Source organism: Mus pahari, chromosome 7 (genome assembly GCF_900095145.1).
Source record: "Mus pahari chromosome 7, PAHARI_EIJ_v1.1, whole genome shotgun sequence".
Taxonomy (NCBI): domain Eukaryota; kingdom Metazoa; phylum Chordata; class Mammalia; order Rodentia; family Muridae; genus Mus; species Mus pahari.
This window is the reverse complement of record NC_034596.1, coordinates 104,494,925-104,517,830: the sequence shown is the minus strand read 5'-3', so window position 1 is coordinate 104,517,830 and position 22,906 is coordinate 104,494,925. Positions and strand designations below refer to the sequence as shown.

The 22,906-nt window shown below is 44.3% G+C and overlaps 1 protein-coding gene across 9 annotated transcripts in view; it reads right to left on the bottom strand.

The window, feature by feature from the left end:
* Positions 1 to 22,906, bottom strand: part of Ppp2r5c (protein phosphatase 2 regulatory subunit B'gamma) — a 142,891-nt gene that overhangs the window by 50,470 nt on the left and 69,515 nt on the right. For all 9 annotated transcript variants that reach the window (XM_029541157.1, XM_029541156.1, XM_029541155.1 and 6 more), the window contains one exon: positions 13,689 to 13,888. In XM_029541157.1, coding sequence (XP_029397017.1) covers positions 13,689 to 13,888 — 200 coding nt within the window. The remainder of the gene's footprint in view (positions 1 to 13,688; positions 13,889 to 22,906) is intronic.

The window sequence follows — 22,906 nt, the reverse complement described above, 5'->3', positions numbered from 1 at the left end:
TAATGAGTCATCACACAGCACCTGCAGTGTACTAGGTAATGAGTCATCACACAGCACCTACAGTGTACTAGGTAAAGAGTCATCACACAGCACCTACAGTGTACTAGGTAATGAGTCAGCACCTACAGTGTGCTAAGTAATGAGTCATCACACAGCACCTGCAGTATACTAGGTAAAGAGTCAGCACACAGCACCTGCAGTATTCTAGGTGTAAGTCTCTAGAGATGACTTAAAGCAGGAGAAAACTGAGAGTGGACAGGAAGATGTGGCTTTGCAGACATGATACCTCTCATATAAAGGTCTTGAGCATCCTCTGATATACGAATCCCCCTGGACATTGAAAGATAACTGTATTAGGGAAGGCTGGGGAGAGTGGCTACTTCATCAAGCAGGCCAGAAAAACTCCCAACCACTAGTGCCTTGGATTCAGTGTCATCTGGGCCTTGGATTGGCAATGGAGAAGTTGTTAGCTCTAGGCTAGCAAAGCTCAGGTCCTGTTTAATGGTTAAAACAAAAACCAAAAGGATCAAACTATCTCCATGTTTCTTAACTGCATCTCCAAGTATGCCTGAAAAACATTAAAAGGAACAACCGAAATATACAGGACTCTACAGGCCAAATCCAGTTTTACACAGGTGAAGACCAGATAGGTGGAAAACAGGGAAATGCAAGTTACACACAGAGCAGGCAATTCATCTTGAACTGACCTGACTGATGTGGGTATCAGCAGACAAAAAGTGAGGCATAGACACAGAAGCTATAAACAAAAGATACAAGTCCAACTACCAGGGGTGATGGCCAAAGGGTGAGACATGAACTATGGGGTGGAACTGAGAGATGAGACACAGGGGAGTGACTGGGGAGCCGGAAGACAGAAAGGGAGGAAACAGGCAGGAAACTGAGGAACAGCAGAGAGCAAAGAAACAGCACCCGTGAGCCTGGGCAGCCCCAGATCCCAGGACACTGGGATCCAATATACAGAAGCGTCAGAGAACAGAGTCCCAGAGACCAATGGCAGAACACAGTGGAATACAGAAACAGACTCACTAATACAGTCAATTGATGGACAACTACTGTGCAAAGCTGTTCTATGGAGGCTGGCAGCTTCTGCAATGATAGGCCAGCTAAAAGAGCCTGCAGACAAATGAGCCACAGACTTCAATCAGAATGTGAACCTGTAACAGAAACATGAGGAAAATCTTTCTGGGTTCTTTAGCCATGGCTCCACAGTATTAGCAATTACAGAAATGAGTCAGAGCTAACTTCATCTAAATGAAGGACAGAGTTCTTGGGTGCTAGCGTGCTGGCCCTGAAACCCATTGCAATGTGCACAAGGTTCATGCACATCTGAGTCTAAAACTCATCTACAAACACAACAGCTTATGGCCAATGCCAGAAGCCACCCAACGGCATTAACTGGGGAAGGGATAAGCAAGCTGGGTGCTTGTACAATGAACAGCACAGGGAGCAGTTTGAGGGAACGACTGACTCACCAACAAGATGAATCTCCAACACTTGCTTAGCAACAGAAAGCAAACTCCAACAGTCACACCGGGACGAGCCCACTTCCCAGACGCTCTGGCAAATACCATGGCACAGGTATAGAGAAAGATAAGTGACAGACAGTGTGAGAATAATACTCTCTAGACCTGAAGTCCCTCCAAAGTTCCTGGCTCCCCTCCACTCTGGTTCTTTGAATCTCTTTGATGTGCTCCAGGAGCAGAAGAAACAGCCTAGCAACCACGCTGGCTGGACACTTGCCATGCAGAGCAGACCGGCCTCAAATTTGCTGCCATCTTCTTGTTTGTGCCGCCTGAGTACAGGGACTGCAAAGTTTTACCTAACAACTCTGGGCCTTAACCATCCAGCTCTACTGAGCTACACTGAACAAGCAAACTGCACAATTGACATACTGGCCACACTCCTCAGCTCACCTGTGACATCACCTACGACCTGAACTCACTCATCCTCCCCAAGGCTTCTCAGCAGCTTTCTCAAAAGGAAAAAAAAAAAAAAAAGAACTAGAATGAATTAGTTGGTTGGGAATGAACATATCTAAAGCAGGGAGAAGGGCAGTGTGAGGGAAGAGTTGAGTTTTCTTTTTAAATTTGTTTCACTTGTTATAAAAATAACCATGTATTTCTTTTAGTATTTAAAACCATCAAACAGGGGAAACTTTCAAAATTGTAAGAGCAGATCTCTTTAAAATATGCAGATAATCTCAGTTAGCGCATTACTGTTATTCACTCATCTTTAGCCCAGGTTATTGTGACGGTGGTAAAACAAAGCAAAGAACTAGAGAGGGCCACGTGACTTAGCCCTCACTCGAAGCAGGGCTGTAAAGTATATGGAAACGTCCCTGTTGGCTACCCTCTTCTCCTCAATTCTAAACACCCTTTCCTCACTGAAGCAGTGACAAGTGTCCAAAACCAACCGTCCCAGGGTCCATGAGATGCCTGTCCTGGGATGTGGGCGGGAGAACATTGCAGGTTTGTTCCAGTATATCTTGAGGAAAACTCATAAACCCATAAATATGCAATCAAGTATGCAACAGTGACTAAATAAATGGGGTGAGTGGTAAAATAATGGGGTGAACTCAATTTCCTGGAAACCAACAGGAGTCCTACGTGGGTGGGCAGCACTATCATAATGTTACACAGATTGCTTGATTTTAGTCTAGTTTTGTTTTTAATTTGTGGATTTTGGGTGATAATAAATGTGGTACATAATCATTGTAAAAGTATTTTAGAATTACCAAAACATTGGGCAAAGAGGAATTGCCCAGGTCACACCATCCAAAGGCAGGTATAGCTAAAGCTGGGCCTGTGCTCCGCTAGGTTTATTTTTAGAACCTACTTAAATAAGTAACCAACAACTCAGCTTCTGTTAGATGAGTGACACTTTGCTGTGTTTCATGACTTTCTGTCTGCTATTTTGATTTTATTCTTATGAATTTATTTCTATGCCACAGATAGAAAACAGCACTTCACACCATGTGTTTTTAATATCCCAGTCACCTAATCTAACCAACTCTCCATGAAATTGTCTTGCAGTTTAATGTCCTACTGCAAAAAGCAACACTCATACTAAAACCAAGTCCCTGAAGCCACAAAAACCACCTGAGTTCAAAGTCTCAGAGACTGGGAATGAAAATTAGAAACAAGGAACTTGAGGGTTGGTTTGGGGGTTAAGAGCACTTGTTCTTACAAAGGACCCAGGTTCAACTCCCAGCACCCACATGGAAGTTCAAGAGAATAAAGAGTGTCTAAGAGAATAGCTGCATACTGAGCATGGGATATGGGGCAGAGAGAAAGTTGTCCCTGAGAGTCTGTGGATCGAGTCTGGGCTATCCTCAGATGTCCAACAGTCTCCTTTGAGCGCACAGTACAATAGTGACGTGGGCATCTGCACCTAGAACTGGACTTGCCATCCTACTTGAAGTCAGAATCCTGGGCAGTAATTTCTCTCTCTGCACATCTCAAATCAAATCAAACCACATCTTGTTCCTACCCTAACACCACCCACACCTGCCCATTTCTCTCAGCTGTCCCAGTCAAGTAGCTTACTCCACTACTTCTCTGACATGCTGGGGCATGTCTGTTAGCCAGCTTGTCCCACGGCACCCCCCACAGCAAAGCTCTTCCTACATGTTCTCAGCAGGCAGCCTGAGTGAAGGGCATTAGGTTTCCAGGGTCAGGACTCTAGCCACACTCCACCCAACCTAAGTCTTTTTGCTCCTGAGGTCCTTGGAGCACAGCCCCTGCCAGGCACCACCCTGCTCCACTCTCTGACTCTGGGTGGAGCAGCTCATCCTCCTGACAGTAGCAGTGGTCAGGCAGCTCTCAGCTCTGATTGCTGCCTACTAATGTCTGGTCTTGTTCCTCAGACACGTGCAGGCTGGCTCTGGGAGGGCTGAGACCATATTGCCATTTTCAGTGGAAGCGCCCCAAGGCAACAGAGTGTGGGAGTTCGGAAGGGATGCAGTATAGTTTCCTGACTCAGTGAGTACACTGAGTTATGTTCTAGTTAGTGATCCAGCACAGGTGTCTGGGTAATCCAGAGCTCCATGTGCTGCGAAGGGCTCCTGAGCCAGCCAATCTATCCAAGCAGTGCCCTACCCAGACCCCTTTCTGCCTACAAGGCCTCCCTCCCTGTGTCCAAGGCTTTGGAGAAAGGAGCATCCCATGAATTCAGCAATTCAGGATACCAACTTTCCTCTTACGGAATTTACTCTCATAAGGGCTCTGCTCCATTTTTACATAAATTAAGGAATTTAGGGTAGGGATGGTTAAAATGGCAGTGTTTCTAACTGCTTTTCCAACTCCTTCAGTCTTTGGGTAGCAGACTTGACTGTGATGACAGAAACAATACTGTAGGCCCAGGCCTCCAGACACTTTATGCAGGGTCACAGTGCCAAACGCTGGGGCCTGTCTCTTTGCTTTGGTCCTCCCACAGGAGGCGCACTTGGCATTCTGGCTGATCTCAAACTTCTCTCCTCTTTTCTATAGAAAGGAACCATGACAGGTCCATGCTTACCAACAACCCTGAGCTCAGCATATTCAGCCATGTCACTGTGACCCAGGCCTGAGCCCAGAAAGGAAGCCACAGTCTCTGCTAACCCTGTGATAGGTACACCTGCCAGCAACCTGGGTGGCAGTGAACACTGAGTGTGTCAGGGCATCCCTGGGGAACCGGGAAACCTGCTGTGGAGAGCTCTTGGCATCCCCAGGGAACCAAAGACCCTGCTGCTCTTGGGGCTGCTTCAAGGAAATTGGCAAGAAGATCTGACACTGGGCTAAGACAAGGAGTAAGCTCAAGAAAAATATAGCTGAGGAATGTACCCCCTGTATCTTGATCATCTTGATAAGCCCCTAAATACAGTGACCATGGGACCTTTGTTTATGCCTTGCTTGTCCTTGACTAAGAACCGACCTTATTCTTTGCATGTACTTAGAATGGTATAAAACCAGGCTGGGAAAAAATAAACTCACTTTAGTACTTGCTGGAGTCATGTTATAATGTTGTTGAATTGTCTTTTCTCTCTTTAGTCCTCACTCCATCCCTTGAGACCTTGCTGACTGACTGAGCTGGGCTGGTCAGGTGGTGCCCTCAACGTTGAGGCTTGAGTACGAGGGGTTCAGTGAAGGACATGGCAGAAGAGGAAGCTCACACAAAGGAAAATATAAAAAATCTGGGCCAGCAGTGAGTAAAGTCTGTGAAATGGGACAGGGCGATAGTAGAGTGCTTTCTGCACATATGCTTAGAGATAGGCTAAAGCCAAGCAGAGCTCAGGAGATATCTTGCTTCCTCTCTGGCTCCCACTGGGGAATGCCTAGTCTTGGATCTGGGTCCCTTTGGTGGGACATCCGGTTCTCTTCCCTCTCTGTCTATTGTTTGTCCTTGGCGTGTCAGTCTGTCCATGTCTGTCAGTTTATGTCTGTGGTTTGGTTTTGTTGCTTGATTGTTGCTTTGTGTTTCATATTCAAAAGAAAAAATGGTTAAAACTTTATCTGCTGGAACATTTGGGTTCAGCAGGTGGCAGGGTGCTCCTCCCTTGAAATTACAGCTGGAAAAAGTAAGAAAATTTTGTCTGTCTAGTCTAAATATGTAAACGTGTATGACCACTTCATGTTTGTTTCTGACTGGTTTTAACTATATAAATATGTTCTGTGTGTCTTGGTTATAGATTATTGGCAAATAAGTTTTTGGGTATGGTTAAAATTTTGTAACATTGGTAACACAAAGTTGGCTTAAAACTGGTAACTCAGGTTTGGAGTCATTCTAGCAACAACACATGGCATGAGCCAACCTAGGGAAACAGGGCTCTAAAGATGCCTCTAAATTGGAATAATATTTTATGTAATTCTTTGATCTAGAAGTCAGACTTATAAAAGATAGGATTTAAAACAATGTTTCTTTAATGAGGTATTAAAAATTGAAAGCTGCACTGTCGCGCATTCATTTACAAGAACTGGCAGCCAACCTCTGTAACATGAAAGCAATGCACGTGGCACTGAGTTTAGAGGGACTGGGTTGTCTACACTGTTAAACATTGGATTGCCTTCCAAACTTATGGTAATGCTCTGATATTGCAAAAGAAACTTTTACATATTATAGTTAAATATATATAAAGCTAACAGAACATTGGCAGTTTACAATTCAATCACAAGCTCAGGAACTCACCCATATTTGTAATTAAGAAAACAATTCAGGCAAGTGGAGATTATTGCAAGATTTACCAAAGGTTAACGAAACTATGGAACTTATGGGAGCATTACATCCTGGCTTACTGGCTCCAGTTGCCATTCCAAAAAATTGGTATAAAATTATTATAGATTTAAAAGACTGTTTTTATACTATTCACTTGCATCGCAATGACTGCAAAAGGTTTGCATTTAGTGTGCCTGCTTGTCACTTTAAAGAACCCATGAAGCAATATCATTGGAAAGTTTTGCCTCAAGGAATGGCTTATGGCCCTACTTTATGTCAAAAATTTGTTGCTGCTTCAATACAAAAGGTTAGGACTTTGAATTTTTCTGTGTATATTATTCATTATATGGATGATATTTTATTAGCTGATCCTTCTGAAGGTGTTTTACTATAAGCCTTTGCTCTTATACAACAAGCTTTAAAATCTTGAGGATTGGTTGTTGCTCCAAAAAAGATTCAAAGGCAATTTCCTTTTCAATATTTGGGACATTAGTTATATCCTAAACATATTGTAGCACAGAAAATCCTAATAAGAAAAGATAATTTACCTACTTTAAATGATTTTCAAAAGCTGTTAGGAGATGTCACTTCACCTTAGCCAACTGGAGAACTTAAACCACAACTTGATATTCTCAAGGAGGACCCAAATCCTAATTCTCATTCTCTTCAACAATTAACTGATGAGGGACAAATAGCTTTGCAGAAAGTAGAGGAAGCTATTAGTCAACAACAGATACATTACATAGACTGTGATCAATTGCTGGCTGTTTGCACCCACAGCAGTCCTTTGGCAAAAGGGACCATTAATGTGGATTCATCTTTCTTTGTCTCCAAAGAAAGCTGTTAATACAGAGTTGTAGGATGGAATCACGAAAGTATTCTGGGAAAGAACCTGATGAAGTATTTATTCCTTATTCCAAACAGCAATTAAATTGGTTATTGCAGAATACTGATGATATTTGGTCTATTGCATGTGCAAACTTTTTAGGCAAAATTGATAATCATTATCCAAAAGACAAGTTGTTACAATTTGCCTCTATGTGTGCTTTTGTATTTCCTGTAAATTTGCGTAGGTAGCCCATACAGAATGTGCTTCCTGTATTTACAGATAGCTCATCTGATGGGAAGGCGGTATACGTAATTGGATCACATGTTTATTCTCTTGAGTTTTCCCCCATTCAGCACAAATAATCTAATTATGTGCTGAAGCCACTGTTTTTGAACTGTTGAAAAATCAAGCTTTTAATTTGTATACTGATAGCCAATATATAGCTCATGCTTTGCAACTGCTTGAAACTGTTCCTTTTTTAGATACTGCTAATTCTCAAATTTTACAATTATTTATGCAAATACAATTCAATTTAAGAGAATATACTAATTCTTATTTATAGGACATTTAAGAGCTCATACTGGATCGCCCAGACCCCTTAGTGAGAGGAATGCCACAGCAGATTTGTATACCAGGCAGATTATAGGCCTTACACAGAATAATTAGCCAAACAATCTCATTCTTTACATCATCAAAATAGTAATAGCTTGAGACAACAATCTGATATTTCTAGAGAATTGTAAAGACTTGCCCCCAGTTTCTTCCTGTACCACATAATGGTGTTAATCCTCGAGGACTCATACCTAATCAATTATGGCAAATGGATGTAACTCATGTTTCTGATTTTGGAAAATTAAAATATGTACATGTGACTATTGAAACCTTAGGTTTTCTTGTTGCAACTGCTTCAACAGGAGAAACAACTAAAACCATAATTAGTCATTGCCTGCGTTGTTTTTCTATACTGGGTGTTCCAAATCAGGTTAAAACAGAACTGGCTACTGCAGCCATGCATTTGAGATGTTCTGTCGACAATTTAACATTACCCATATTACTGGGATTCCTTATAATCCTCAAGGACAAAGTATTGTGGAATGGGCCCACAGAACTTTAAAACAATATCTCATAAAATAAAAAAGGGGGAATTATATCCCTATACATCACAAAACTATTTAAATCATGTTCTTTTTATCTTAAATTTTTAAAATTTGGACGTTCGTGAACATTCAGCTGCTAAGCATTTTGGCATCCTCTCACTTTCACTACATATGCTTCAGTGAAATGGAAGGATCCACTTACTAGCATACAGCATTGTCCCGAATGGGCATTAATGTGGGGAAGAGGGCATGTTTGTGGTTTTTTTCTCAGGATGCTGAAAGAGTGTGGTGGCTTCCAGAGTGATTGGTGAGATATGCTGATGCTGGGACAAAGAAAGATGCTGACCGTGAGTTTGCTTAACGCCCTGATGATGTTGCCTAAGAAGCTGTACTGGGCATATGTGCTGGACCCACCTTTGCTATCCTTTTGTATTGTCAAGGCTAGAAAACTGAAAGAAGAATATCTTTAAAACTGTAACCCAAAGCATAGAGATGGGCATGCCTAAGTATTATGAGGGATCTGCCCCGATCTTCATGAGATACAACCTTGTGGATCTGAACCCACACAGAATATGGAACTGGCATTTAACAAAACTGTTAGATAGAAAGAATATTATAATAAACTACCAATGTGGTTTAATGTTTCCAATAATAGGCAAATTATTGACTGGGCAGGGAATGAATCAAACAATGGACAAAAGGAGATGTCCATAGGTCTTTGGCAATCAGATTCAGGTCATTTTTAATGGCACATTTGGGAGTTAGCTGTAGCTCTCTATGAAGTTACATTAAAAATAGACAAAATTGGGGCAGGATCTGGATTTTGAACAAGTGTTCATGCATGTGTTAAGTCTCCTAATATTTTATCAGTTGACTATGTTAAAATTACTTTAGTTTCTTCTATGGTATTTAATGTAAGTTGTATTGATTGTACACTTTCTAATTGTGTTAGTGTGTTGAAATCTGGCATGTCTGTGATGGTGGCCTATCAACCAGCTTCCATTTTATTGCCTGTGAGTATGACAGGACCTTGGTATTCTGAAAAAAGCATACAAATCCTGGAAGAAGTGAGTCAGGCTTTAAGCAGAAGCAAGAGGGTAGTGGGCTTGATTACTGCAGGTACAGCAGCTTTGATCACAATAATAGCCAGCACCACTGCTTCTGCAATTGCTTTGACACAAGAAATTAAGACAGCCACTTTTGTTAATCACTTAGCAAAAGACAATACTAATGCTCTGAGTATTCAAGAAGATTTAGATAGGTGTTTGGAACACAGACTGATGTTCTTTATAATACTATTCAAATTATTGGAGAGGAGGTTGAGAGTTTAAGAGTAAGAAGCCATCTCAAGTGTCATGCTAAATACCAATGGATTTGTGTTACTTCTAAAAATTACAATGATAGTTACTATAATTGGGAGAAAACTCAAAGACACTTGCAGGGTATTTGGCATAATTCTAACACCTCTCTGGATGTTTTAACTTTGCATATCGGGATTATGAACTTAAAGAATGCTGCTCCGCTGAGCTTTGATGCTGTAGATACTGCTGATAAAATTATTCATCTTGATCAAGCTCTACATTTGGCTTAGTTTGATCATGTTGGCCCTTCTTGTCCTGAGAATATTCTTATGCCTTCCCATTTTGATAAAACTTGCCTTTAACAACATCAACATTTTGGTAGCCAAAAATGCACGGCTTGAAATGGATCACCAGACAGAGCCACTAGTTTAACAGGCTTGTAGTCAATGATGGGTAAGATTCTGCACAGAGCCTTACTAACCTGAGAAAGAAATGTATTACCTTGGTTAATACATTTTCAATGATGGGTAAGAAAGGCATTCTTGTCAGAACAACCTAAGACAGAGGCAGTCTTGTTTATGAAAAAAAAAGGGGGGAGAGGTGGAGAGCTCTTGGGGCTGCTTCAAGGAAATTGGCAAGAACATCTGACATTGGGCTAAGACAAGGAAGTAAGCTCAAGAAAAATACAGCTGAGGAAAATATTTATTCTCTCTCTCTCTCTCTCTCTCTCTCTCTCTCTCTCTCTGTTTTGTTTTTCCGAGACGGTTTCTCTGTGTTGTATACTCCTGGCTGTCCTGAAATTATGTCCTGGAATTATGTCTCAATACACGTTCATGAGAAGTGGCTGGTACTTTTTCAAACCTGAGAAATTAGGCTGGAAGAGCGGTGCTGTTTTATATCTGCAATAGCTGTGATGCTATTCTTGGTGGTCACCTTGACCACCTCTGGAACTAACTAAAACTCAAGAGGGTAGGTACACCTGTGGCTAATTTTCTTTTTAATTAAATCATTTGAAGTGGAAAGACCAGATTTAAATCTGGATCTTTTGAGGAGAGAAGATCCACCTTTACTCCAGATCTTTTGAGGTGGGAAGAGCCACCTTTCATCTGGGCCACATGTTTTGATGGCAGCCTATATAAAGACATGGAAAAGGAAGCTTGCTCTCACTCTCAATGGTGAAGTTCATTTCCTCACAGGCATTAGAGCCTACTTCTTTGGGATGCCAAATATACCAAAACCAGCGGAGACATCACACTTATGAACTAAAAAGCTACTGGATTCTTGGACTTTCCATTGGAAAAAGGCCATCACTAGACTAGCTGGACCACAGCCTGTGAGCCATTTTAATAAATCAGAGAGAAAGCAGGTTAAAGGTTGTCCTGTGCAGGCAGTGGTAAGGGAGCAGAATAAGATTTCCTTTTGAAAGAAATGTTAGAAGTATCAATACTACAAACTCCTTAGGTAAGGGGTGAACTTTAAGATAAATAATGTCTTAAAAGCCATTAAGAAGCTACACAGCATTCCGGTCAAATAGGGGATGTTTGTATAGCTACCCCGCTGTGGATTCTCCAGTTAGTGGAAATTAATGTCTCTAAAAACACTAGAAACAATCCCAGCACTCGGGAGGCAGAGGCAGGCGGATTTCTGAGTTCGAGGCCAGCCTGGTGTACAAAGTGAGTTCCAGGACAGCCAAGGCTATACAGAGAAACCCTGCCTCAAACCCCCCCCCCCCAAAAAAAAACACTAGAAACACAATCACATGCACTCCACACAGAAGAAACAGCAGCAGGTAGCTGTCGAGCATGGGCAAAGTGCTGTGAACGTGGCCACTGGCTGGGGCTGAGGGCTGCTAAGCTTCTCATTAGAATTGACCCAAAGAAGGGCCCACTGGGATGGAGGCCTTGGTAGGCTTCCTGAATCCCACATGTGCTGCTGTGTCTCACGACAGCCACTCCAGCCCCAACCCACTCAGCTTTCACTGTACTTTTCATTGTTGCTGTCTGCTACTCTGGGCTTGAAATGTGCTCTATGGGCATGTGTCTGAATGCTTGTTCCTCGGCATAAGGCACTGTTTTGGAAGGGGTGGAACCTTTGAAGTGGGAGGTGTGTCTGATACAAATGGGTCACTGGAGGCAGGCCTTGGAAGGGCACAGGCTGGCTGGAGCTCTCTTGATTTTTTTTTTTTAAATTTATTTGTTTTATGTATGTGAGTATACTGTTGCTATCTTCAGACACACCAGAAGAGGGCACCAGATCCCATTATAGATGGTTGTAAGTCACCATGTGGTTGCTGGGAATTGAACTCAGGACCTTTAGGAGAGCAGCCAGTGTCCAGTGCTCTTAACTACTGAGCCATCTCTCCAGCCCTCTCTTGATTTTTTTTAAAGACAGGGTTTCTCTGTATAGTCCTGGTTGTCATGGAATTCACTTTGGAGACCAGGCTGGCCTTGAACTCAGAGATCCTCCTGCTTCTGCCTCTCAAGTGCTGGGATTAAAGGCGTGCACCACCCTGCTCAGCCCCTCTCTTGATTCTTGATTCACTAAGATGAGCACAAGACACACCATGAACAGACTACCAACCACCACTACCTTCCCCAGTGTCAGGGAGTCTGAGAAAATAATTAATATACTATCAGTCCATACAAGAATCCAACCTCTCCCTGCTCGTATTCTTCTCACAGAGCACCTGACAAACAGGAGGTCAGGGCAGACACACACACACAGAGACACATGCTGATATAGATAGATAAACACACACAGAGACGACACATATATAGATATACACACGCACAGATACACACACAGAGACGACACATACTGATATACACAGACACACATGACATCTGACAGCTTGAGTAGGTTGTGACTCTCCTCTCTGGGCCTTCTTGCACACACGGTAAGGAGCAGAAGCCACACCCTCAGCCCTGCATCCGTAGCTTGCCTTTCCCCAGTACCACGTCATCTGAATCATGCCATTTCAAGTCAACAAAGAGCCGGTTGGCTTATTTCATCCTTGTCAGAATCTGTTCTTTCTCCCCTAAGAGTGCCTAGGCCACAGTGGAAATTCAGAAAATGTGTGTCAAATTCAGAAAATGTCTATGGAGTGAGTTCTAGGACAGCCAGGGCTATACAGAGAAACCCTGTCTCAAAAAACCAAAAAAAAAAAAAAAAAAAAAAAAAAAAACCCCGNTCAAAAAAAAAAAAAAAAAAAAAAAAAAAAAAAAAAATCAGAAAATGTGTGTTAAATTCAGAAAATGTGTGTCAAATTCTGGGAGCCACCTGATCACTCCCCACCCCTCAGGGAGGGCATGATGCTCAGGAGAGGGAACAAAGTTACAACTCTAGCTAGGGAGCCTCTGTGACAGGAGTAGGAGTAGCGACCAACCCATGGAAGAAGTTTCTAGAGCGCCCATCTCAGGCACTCCAGGGAAGTCAAGTGAGAAGCCGAGTCAAGCCGTCTCGAGCGCACTTGGCTGAAGGGTAGGCCTTTGGCCCAAACAAGGCAGATTCTTCCTTCTTGGATTACAGAGTATAAATTCGGCCATACTGGCTGCCAGGACTGCTTAAAAACAGAAAACTCCATACTGTAACTGACCTATTAATAAATTTAAAAGGTACTGAGAGAGAGATTTAATTTTAAAAGAAAGTTAATTTCAATACTTTTATCTTCAATGAATGGAGGAAATGGATCTTAATATCTGATGTAAGAACAAATTTAATAATCATAGAAGAAAATGAAGCTACACTCTTGACTTAAGCCACAGAAGAAGTTCCAAGAGGACTGACTATAATGGCCACCCCAGAACCAACAAAGCTGTGAAGATACTCAGTATAGCTCCTCACAGTTCCCGAACTGTCGACGTCCACAGCATGAGAGATGGAGTAGAGGGAGGAGCAAGAGCCTGCCGCTCACCACCCTGGGCATTGCTACCCTGGGCATCTGCTCTTTGCTGAGGGTACACGGGTGGGCAGGGCACTTACTTCTGAACTATACAAGGGCACCAACACTGAGGTGTTAAAAAGTCAAGCCAAAGAACACCCAGGAAGAACAGATGACATCTCCTGACAGGGAGAGGAGCTGTTTGCATTCACGTAACCCTCACCACCACCCTGTAGGGTGGGACCGGGAGGGCTGGGTTTGTGCTTGGGATACCCCAAATCTTGGGGCAAGAGGAGGGGGTTCTCTCTGGTGAGGCTGTGATGGACCCTCCTGCAGCTCAGGTGGGGTGTGCTGTGAGCGCTGTCACTCACCATGTGGACGGCCTCAGGGTAAATGGGCTCTGTGATCACGTTGCGGTTGTGGGTGATATACTCCACCATCTCGCTTAGTGCAGCTCGCTTGACTTCCTTCCACTTCAGGTCACTCAGTGGGTCAGAGACAAAGTCAAAGAGGACACAGCACTGGCGTAGCTTCTGTATAAAGAGCTTCTCTTGATCCGCAGGAGGAACATCTGAAAGGAGAGAGCAGTCACAATGATGCTTAACCCACATGGCCAGGAGACACTTGTAGCATCCGATTTTTACTGTGAATCAAGGTGGGTGAGGTGAACAGTGGTTAAGTATCCTTTAAACAGTGAAAAGGGCGTGTGTGCCACACAGCTGGCCACTGCTGACATCGTGGGCTTGGCATGATTGGCAGCACCAGTCACAACCAACCCTTCTGAAGGCACTCAATGGACAAATACTTTCTGGGCAGCAACACTCACATGCCAGGCCCTGGTCTGGGGAGAAAGGGGTGAGAGAAAGCAGCAGACAGGGAGGTCAGGTCTGCATGATGGCGGCAGCGGCAGGTATGGGATGGGGGAGAGACTTCTGGCTGCCCAAACATAGCAACTGCATCTGCCCAAAGACCCGCAGTTAGGGCAGCCTCTTGATTTTTCTCAAAGTTCCTTCCATTCCTCCCTCTGGGTGACACGCATATACTGGCCGTGATGTAGTTGCTGTGCTCGTAGCCGGGACTTCCTCAGTGAGCACTTACTAAGACACGGACACCTTTCGCTGCATTTTTAACGAGACAACAGAGACACAGAGACATTGTCAGGCTGGTGGGCAATGAAACTGAACTGGACTCAAAGACAGCTCCACACGACAGTCGAGGGTCCTGAGTGTAGAAAGCTTTAACCGCCAGTGTGAGGCTGACAGCTTCTCTGGGCTAACGAAGAGGCCAGTGGTGATGACGGTGGGGTTCATGTACATAGGCACGGAGCACATCAAAGGCTGGCCAAATATCTCAGAGAATGCGTGCACCTCAGTCAGTCAGTACTCCCCTAGTATTAGCAAAAGGTACTATGATACTATTCAAGAGCCAAGCCATCACTTCAGGTGTGCAGAAGACCACTGGGTTCTTACAGAATAAAATGTGCCTACAACCCATCTGTTTCAGAGTCACATGCAGATTAAGCCCTTAACAAACCACTCACTTACTAAATTCTGGTCAGATGTCCACAATTCTAAGGGCCTCTTTCTGAGACTATACCTTCCCACAACCAACCAAGAGTTACAAGGCCACAGGAGGTGTAGAACAGATGTGTAGGGGAGAACCCAGCCACCCACCAGTAAACCAGGCATTACAGAAATTATTCAAACTACAAAACCACATCATTCTTCTCTCTAAAGGTTTACTTTGGAAAATAATTTTCATAAGACTGTCAAGTTCTCTCAGTATATATTTTATTTTATTACTATTTTACTTTTTTGGGGGGGGGTTCGAGACAGGGTTTCTCTGTGTAGCCTTGGCTGTCCTGGAACTCATTTTGTAGACCAGGCTGGCCTCAAACTCAGAAATCCGCCTGCCTCTGCCTCCCGAGTGCTGGGATTAGAGGCGTGCGCCACCATGCCTGGCACTATTTTACTTTTAAGACAGGTTCTTGGATGGCTTAGAACTTGATGTAGATCAGCTAACCTCAAACTGTAGTGACCCTTCTGCCTTTGTTTCTCAATTGCAGACTACACAGGGGTCAGCCTGTAATTCATTACATTTAAATGATTCATAAAAACACTTAGCTTTTTTCTTTTCGAGTCCCACACTTCTGGCTTAGTTTCAGATGGGAACTTGTATAAAGTCTTCGGGAGAGTGTAGGAGTCCTGAGAGCACCTTCCCAGATGAGCCTCCCCTGCAAGCGTCCCTGATGAGGTACTGCTCTGCTCACTTCAGCTCATGGCCTCCTCGGCACTCCTACTGCCAGCTTTCAGGTTAGCTTCTCTGTAAGGCCCTTCCTTCCTTCCTTCCTTCCTTCCTTCCTTCCTTCCTTCCTTCCTTCCTTCCTTCCTTCCTAGTGGATAAGGCAAGGCTCTTCGGAGCCAGTCACCCAGCACCTACAGTAAACAGGCAGCTGGCTGCTTAGCATTCCTCACTTCCCCAGATGCCACGTGAAGACAGGTGCCTTCTGATGATACTTTTATTTCTCTGAATCCTTAAGTGGCTAACCTAAGGGAGAACAGGCACTGGTTCACGGATTCCATAACCACACAGAGATAGCAAACACTGACATAGGGTGAGGAGGCAGGACGTACTGCTGAATGACACCTGGGCAGACCTGATAACCTCGAACACCTCATTGTGTATTAGTAATTTCAGCATGCCTTGCTTTCATCAATGGATTATGAATGTGAAGCACTTGCTTCAAGCTAAGTCCTTGATGATGTTAGGGCTGGAGCATACAGACACACTCTTACAGTGTCTGTAGGGAAGGATCGGAAGAAAGACACCAGCCCTGGGCCTCAGAAACAAGGGAGCTAGTGGCTCACCCTCAGAATCCTGTTAGTGGCTATTCAGGACTCACAAAAGCCTGCAGTGTTCTTCACTGCCCAGAGCTCACACTTGCCGACCGTCAAGTCAGCTGGAGCACACACCTCCACTGTATGCTGTGAGTTGGAAGGAACGCATCTCACAAGACTGAAGCAGGGATATTACTTTAGATTCAAGTCAGCCTGCAACTTCAGAATAAGCTCCAGGCTACCCTGGGCCACAAAATAAGACCACTGTGGGCCAGTGAAGAACACTGCAGGCTTTTCTGAGTCCTGAACAGTCACTAATAGCCAAGAGCACAGATTAACTTACAATGAATGCCTCAATTACAGAACTGACTGACAATTCCAGGTATGGATTTTAATCACGGGATATGTGACATCATAGGCCAAGGACTCAATTGCCTCACTGTGCCAAGAGGCATTACATGAACTCTGATTTGGAAAAAAAAAAAAAAAAAAAGCCAAGGGAGCCAGCCTGATTGGTAAAACACACACGCACACACACACACACACACACACACACACACACACACACACACACACACCAAGCCCAAAAGTCAAGCCTGCCTTCTGCTACATGGCAAGTTTAGTTGGAAGGGTCTCTGATCAGGTGTGGTCTTACCACAGAACTCCAGCTGGCTTGGAACTTGTCATATAGACCAGGTTAGTCTTGAACCAGGGGCTCCGCCTGCCTTTGCCTCCTGAGTGCTGGGATTAAGGGTGTGTGCCACCATACCTCATACTTTGTGGGGGGTTTTCTTTGAAGATTTACTTTTATTTTATGTTGTTTGTGTGTTTTTCTTAACTGTCTGTCTGTTCCCCACGTATGGTGCCCTTGGAGGCTGGAAGAGGATGCTTGATTCTCTGGAACTGGAGTTACAGTGATTGTTGGGTCACTGGTGGGTGGCATGCAGGAAGAGCTGCAGTGGGGAAGTGGGCTCCCTGGAGCTGCGCCACCATCCTGCTCAGCTGTGATGGGTGAGCTCTGGTGAGGCACAGTCCCAGGGACTTCATCCCAGGATTGACTGCTTCTTGCTACTGATGTGCTTTCTCCTGTTTGTCACTGCCACAGTCCTCATTTATGTGGCTTGGTGTGAGTGGACACCGGGAGACCCTCATTGCCTAGAGCCTGGTGTCACTACTTCCTCAGAGATAGCCCACCCTATTGGGCAAATTTCCTGCAGATCAACATGAAGATGCTAATTTATGCTGTTTAAATGAATTAGTGACTATAGAATTCCTGATTTGATTCAAATAATTTTAGGAAAAAAGTTTAAGGAGATGGTTTTAGTTATTTTGCCAGAAAGATGTAATAAATAAACTTAAAATCAAGAATAGAATGTACCCACTCCTCACAAAATAAGTAAAGGCTGCATAATAAAGAATACAATGAGCTTTTATAATTACACTAAAAAGGGAAATAGGCTGGGACAGATTTATGATCAAGGAGAAACATTCATTCTAGGTCAAGTTAAAGGATGAGGCCAGAGGTGCGTACTAAGATAAGGCAAGGCCATGTGCAACTGTGACTTTGAACTTATAATCAGCTTATAGAATGAAACACTGCTTTGACTTACTATCAACATCCTCTGTAACTCCCCTTTTGTATAACATTTTATCTGTGAGGTAATTTTATAAAGACCTTTTGTCTAAGAGGGTATAAAAATGCTGAAAGAAAAAATAAAGTGTGGCTATTTGGGCTCTGCTCTATCCACCAAGTGTGTGTGTGTGTGTGTGTGTGTTCCTGCCTTTCTGTTTTTTTTTTTTTTCCTTTCTCTGTGAAACTGCCAGAAGCCATCAGCTTGTGGCCCCCAGAACAGTGAGAGAGAGTTAAGGGCAGAGGTCATCAGCCTTTGCCTCTGTCCAATGCTATGCCTCGTCTCAGTACTCAACCGTGTCAGGGCTGGTCCACGGCACATCACTGCGTGGTACTACTTGAATCCATGTCCTTTGCAAGAACAAGTGTTCTTAACTGGCCTGTCTCTCTAGCCCTCTGTTTTAATGAATCATTTTAATGACTATTTCTACCTAGCGAGGTAGTACACATACGCAATCTCAGCATCAGGAGGCAGAGGCAGGGGAACTGAGGGTCTGAGGCCATCCTGGGCTACACGGGGAGTTCTGGGTCCTGATGTCTGCACAGCCAGGGCTATCTTCTCCGAGCACTGCCCTTCAGTGTACCACCACTGTAGCTAAGAACCCTTCACTTGCTTTCCTTCATGGATGGACTACTCATGAACCTTTACTTGCAGCACACAGGTTTGAGAACGTGTGAGTTTTCTATATGGAGTATCCCAACACAGAAGAACAAGCCATTCCTCTAGGAACTCAAGTTGTCCTTTCAACAAAGTCGGATAATTTTTGGTTAAAATGTGCTAAACATCGTGGGGTGGGGCAGCTTTCTTGGCGTATGCTATGCTTATGTTACTGTGAGAGGATATTCCCACAAAAGAATAATTTTAGAACGCTGCTGAAATACTGAAAAGAAACAAGGTGCAACTGGCTACCTTGTTTGGCTGGTGGAGACTGACTCTCCTGTTCCTGTAAGTAGGAACAGCGAGCCCAGGCACACTGTTCCTACTTCCTGTATCTATGCTAGCCAGGACCTCCCAGTGGCACTGAAAGGAAGTGGGAGAGGCTCTTCCTCCTCCTCCTCCTCTTCCTCCTCCTCCACAGCTTGAAAATCACCACTGGAATCCAGTTGGCTCTAGGAGGCTGCATGAGAAAGCCACCTGTGTATTGAAAGATATTCCAATCTGCTACCTAACAGCTACCTCTGTGGGCCCGGGACAGCAGATTCTGTATAGATGAAGTGCCAAGGGCAGGAGTGGGGACCCAACACCCTGGAGAAAAACTACAGTGGGAGGAGCTATTGTTCCAGAAGCAGGACAGTTGGAAAAGCTTCAGTAGGCAGAGGGCTGGACCCTGGATTCACAGCAGCACTGGACTGCAGGACAGAGAGTATGTCAGCCTTTCAACACAGCTTGGCTAGGGCCCGGGGTCCAGGAAATAGAGACAGAAAGAAAGTTAGATCACATTACACACAAAGCTCAAATAAACTGGAGCATCATAGACTTGGATAGGAAAGGTAATGCTAACACATTTTAAAAAATAGTATTAGGCTGGATTTTTTTTTNTTTTNTTTTTTTTTTTTTTTTTTTTTGTCAACTTGACATAAGCTTAGGTCATCTAAGAGGGAACTTCGACTGAGAAAAACACTTCCACTAGATTGACTGGCCAGTAGGTAAGTCTGTGGTACATTTTCTTTATTAGTGATGTGAGGAGAGCTCTCAGCCTACTATGGCAGTACCATCCTTGGGGCAGGTGGTCCTGGGTTGCTAAGAAAGCCACGGGAGCAAGACACTAAGCAGCATTCCTCCATGACGAATTCCCCTCATGATGGACTGTGATGGGGATATGTAAACAAATTAACCCTTTTCTCCTCTCCTCAACTTGGTCATGTTATTTTATCACAGCAATAGATAGAAAACTAAGACAGTTATAGAAGAATATCTTATAAGAACTGCCAGGCACATCTCTTAATCCCAGCTTTAAGGAAGCAGGGGCAGGTAGATCTCTGAGAGTTCAAGGCTAGCCTGGTCTACATAGTAAGTTCCATGTGAGATGGCGAGATAGGGCTATACAGTAAGACACTATCCCCAAAATATACAAATAAATAAAATAGAAGGGAAAGAACAGAGGACTTTAGACACAGAATCTAGCAATCTCTAAAAAAAAAAAAAAAAAAAAATACTCATCAAGAAAACTACAGTAAAGCCAGAACATTCTTTATCATCACCAGGAAGCAAGTTTGGTTACATGTTTGTAACTCTGTACTCTGGAGACCTAGACAGGGGCATCACAAACTCAAGGCAAGCTTGGGCTACATAGCAAGTCTGTGGATCAGTGTAGGGTACATAGCAAGACTGTTTAAAAATCCAAAACAAACAAAAATACATTCAGAAACTAGCAGCTGTCCAAGAGTTGGCACACACTCATCAGTAGGGGAGGGGCAGGGCTGCAGCCTGTGCTCACACCCAGTGGACCAGACTGTGCGGCATTGGGCACTGACAGTTGCCCTGGAAGACATCTGTGCCTAGGCTCTGGACCTGTACCCTAGTGCATTACCTTGTGATATCAGAATCTACATAAGACACTCACATAAGAGAGTGTCCAGCAGAGCTGCCCATGTCCACCCCGGGGGATGAGATGGCACCCTGGAGCAAATGTGCCATTCTATAACAAGGGGGTGCATGAGGTACAGACAAGCAGATGCGGATGCATCTTAAGAGAACACTGGCACGAAAGCAGTAATGGGAAGGACTCTGTAGCTTCACTTGGCACACCTGAGACTGGAAGGCTCTGGAGAGCCTTTGGATGTGAGGCCAGGGGGCCAGTCCATGGGTTTCTGGTTTATAACTACTCATTGCACTCTTTACTAGCTGCTTCTATGTGTGACACCTATTTTAAGTGAAAATACTAAGTATATATGTATTGGAAAAAATGAAAAGCACATCAGGAACAAACAGTGGGGGCTGCTGCGATGGGGGCTACAGCGATGGCTCAGTAACTGCTCATGTGCTGCTCCTGCAGGGGACTTGAGTTTGGTTTCCAGAACCCACATCTGGCTGATCACAATTGTCTGTGACTCTAGGTCCAGGGATCCAATGCCCTATTCTGACCACCATGGGGTGCTCTTATGTAGTTTTATAGGCTTATCTTTATGTAAAAAAAAAAATATATACACCTGAGTGACTTCTATATTTTTTATTTGCATAATGTTCTTCTCTCTCACTCTCATTTCTAAGGGTCGAGAACTGGGATATGTGGTGATTTGAATATGCTTGGCCCATAGGGAATGGTTCTGTTAGGAGGTGTGGCCTTGTTGGAGGAAGTGTGTCACTGTGGGGGTGGGATTTGGAGGTCTCTTTCTATGGCCCCACTCATTGCAGAAGAGAGCTTCCTCCTAGCTGCCTGAGCTGCCTTTGAATCAAGATGCAGACTCTCAGCTTCTTCTCCAGCACCATGCCTGCATGCATGCTGTCATTACTTCCTGCTATGATAATGGACTAAACCTCTGAACCTGTAAGCCAACCTCAATTAAATGTCTGCCTTTATACGAGCTGCCTTGGTCATGGTATCTCTTCTCAGCAACAGAAACCCCAACTAAGACAAACACTCAATCTAAAAGAAGAACAACTAAAACCGCGAGGGAGGTGAGGGTACAACTGTGGAGACCTGAGGCAGTGCCATGGGGACCTAGCAGGAAGATGATCCAGCGGGAAGGTGATCCACTACAGACTGAGGGTGATATGACCCTACTGGGTTCCAGGAACAGATAATCCATTACAAATGGAAGGCAGAAGGTGATTTTTTTTTTTAAATAGTTTGGATATGAAGTAGCCCTCCTAAAAACTCACAAGTTGGGGCTTGGGCCTTTAGCTATTTGGGAAGGTTCTGGAAACTTCCCAGCTGGAGGAGCATCTCACTGGTCCTTGTTGGTGTCACCTTGCCCTGGTTTCTGCCCCCTTTCAGATTCCTTTGTGCTGTAAGGCCACAAACATCCTCTACACATTCCCACATCAGGATATTCTCCCCGCATTCCTGCAGCTAAGCAACACAGACAGCACTGAATCTGTACAAAACAAAACAAATACCCCCTTCCCTGAGCAGTCAGGTTTTGGCCACAGTGAGGAGAAGCAATTGATACATGAGCTACTCTGCTGTAAGAAAAGAGGACTACAGGCTCAGGAGGAGCAAGAGCACATCTGGGGAGCTGCCACAACTATGGGGTACTTCAGCTATGCCCATGGTAAAGACCACCAAAGGCAAGCACTGTGTGCAGTGCAGGACTTCGAGCTACAGAACAAACTGCTGAGCTCACTCAGAAATCAATGTTCCTCAAGAAGTCACTGTCATGACTGGAGGTGGTGCCTACTTCAGGCCATGTTTCCCGTGTTGCCCACACGGGTACTCAGAGGAATGTCTTCACAGAACAGGGGCTCTTCCCTAGTCACCATCTTATCCCTGGTGTCGGCATCGGTCTTGCGCATCTCTGCTACAGCGCATCAGTCTGAGTGGAGTAGACTAAGGGAATTTATCTGAGAGGCGCCATACTTTCAAATGACTTTGTACCACAGTATCACTACGTGCATCGGAGCAGAGCACAACATCCATGGGGACCATAAGAAAGCTGAGGACCTCTGCAGGTTCTATATTCCTAATGTAGGGGGTTGCAGCTAAGGTCACCCACACTGACTCTTGAGCACCTCCCTTACCCAGGTCTCTGTATTGTCCTGGAGCTGCCCCCCACCTCCTCAACCCTGTCAGCTGCAGATTCCCATTTATTTTCATGACCATCTAGTCCTCTCTCCTGTCCTTCCCCACATCTGATCCTGAATCCTCCATTTTCCACCCCTCCCCGCCTCCCAGTTCCCTCCCTCTGTCTGTTTCTTATGACTATTTTATTCCCCCTTCTAAGTCAGACTCAAGCTTCTTTCCTCACTTGGGCCTTCCTTCTTGTTTACCTCCTGTAACCAGGCAGGAACACTAGTGGAGTGATAAAGACACCAACCCAACCATAAAAATTTCAACCTCAAATTTATCCTGTCTACAAGAAATGCAGGAAGCCGGGCAGTGGTGGCGCACGCCTTTAATCCCAGCACTTGGGAGGCAGAGGCAGGCGGGTTTCTGAGTTCGAGGCCAGCCTGGTCTACAGA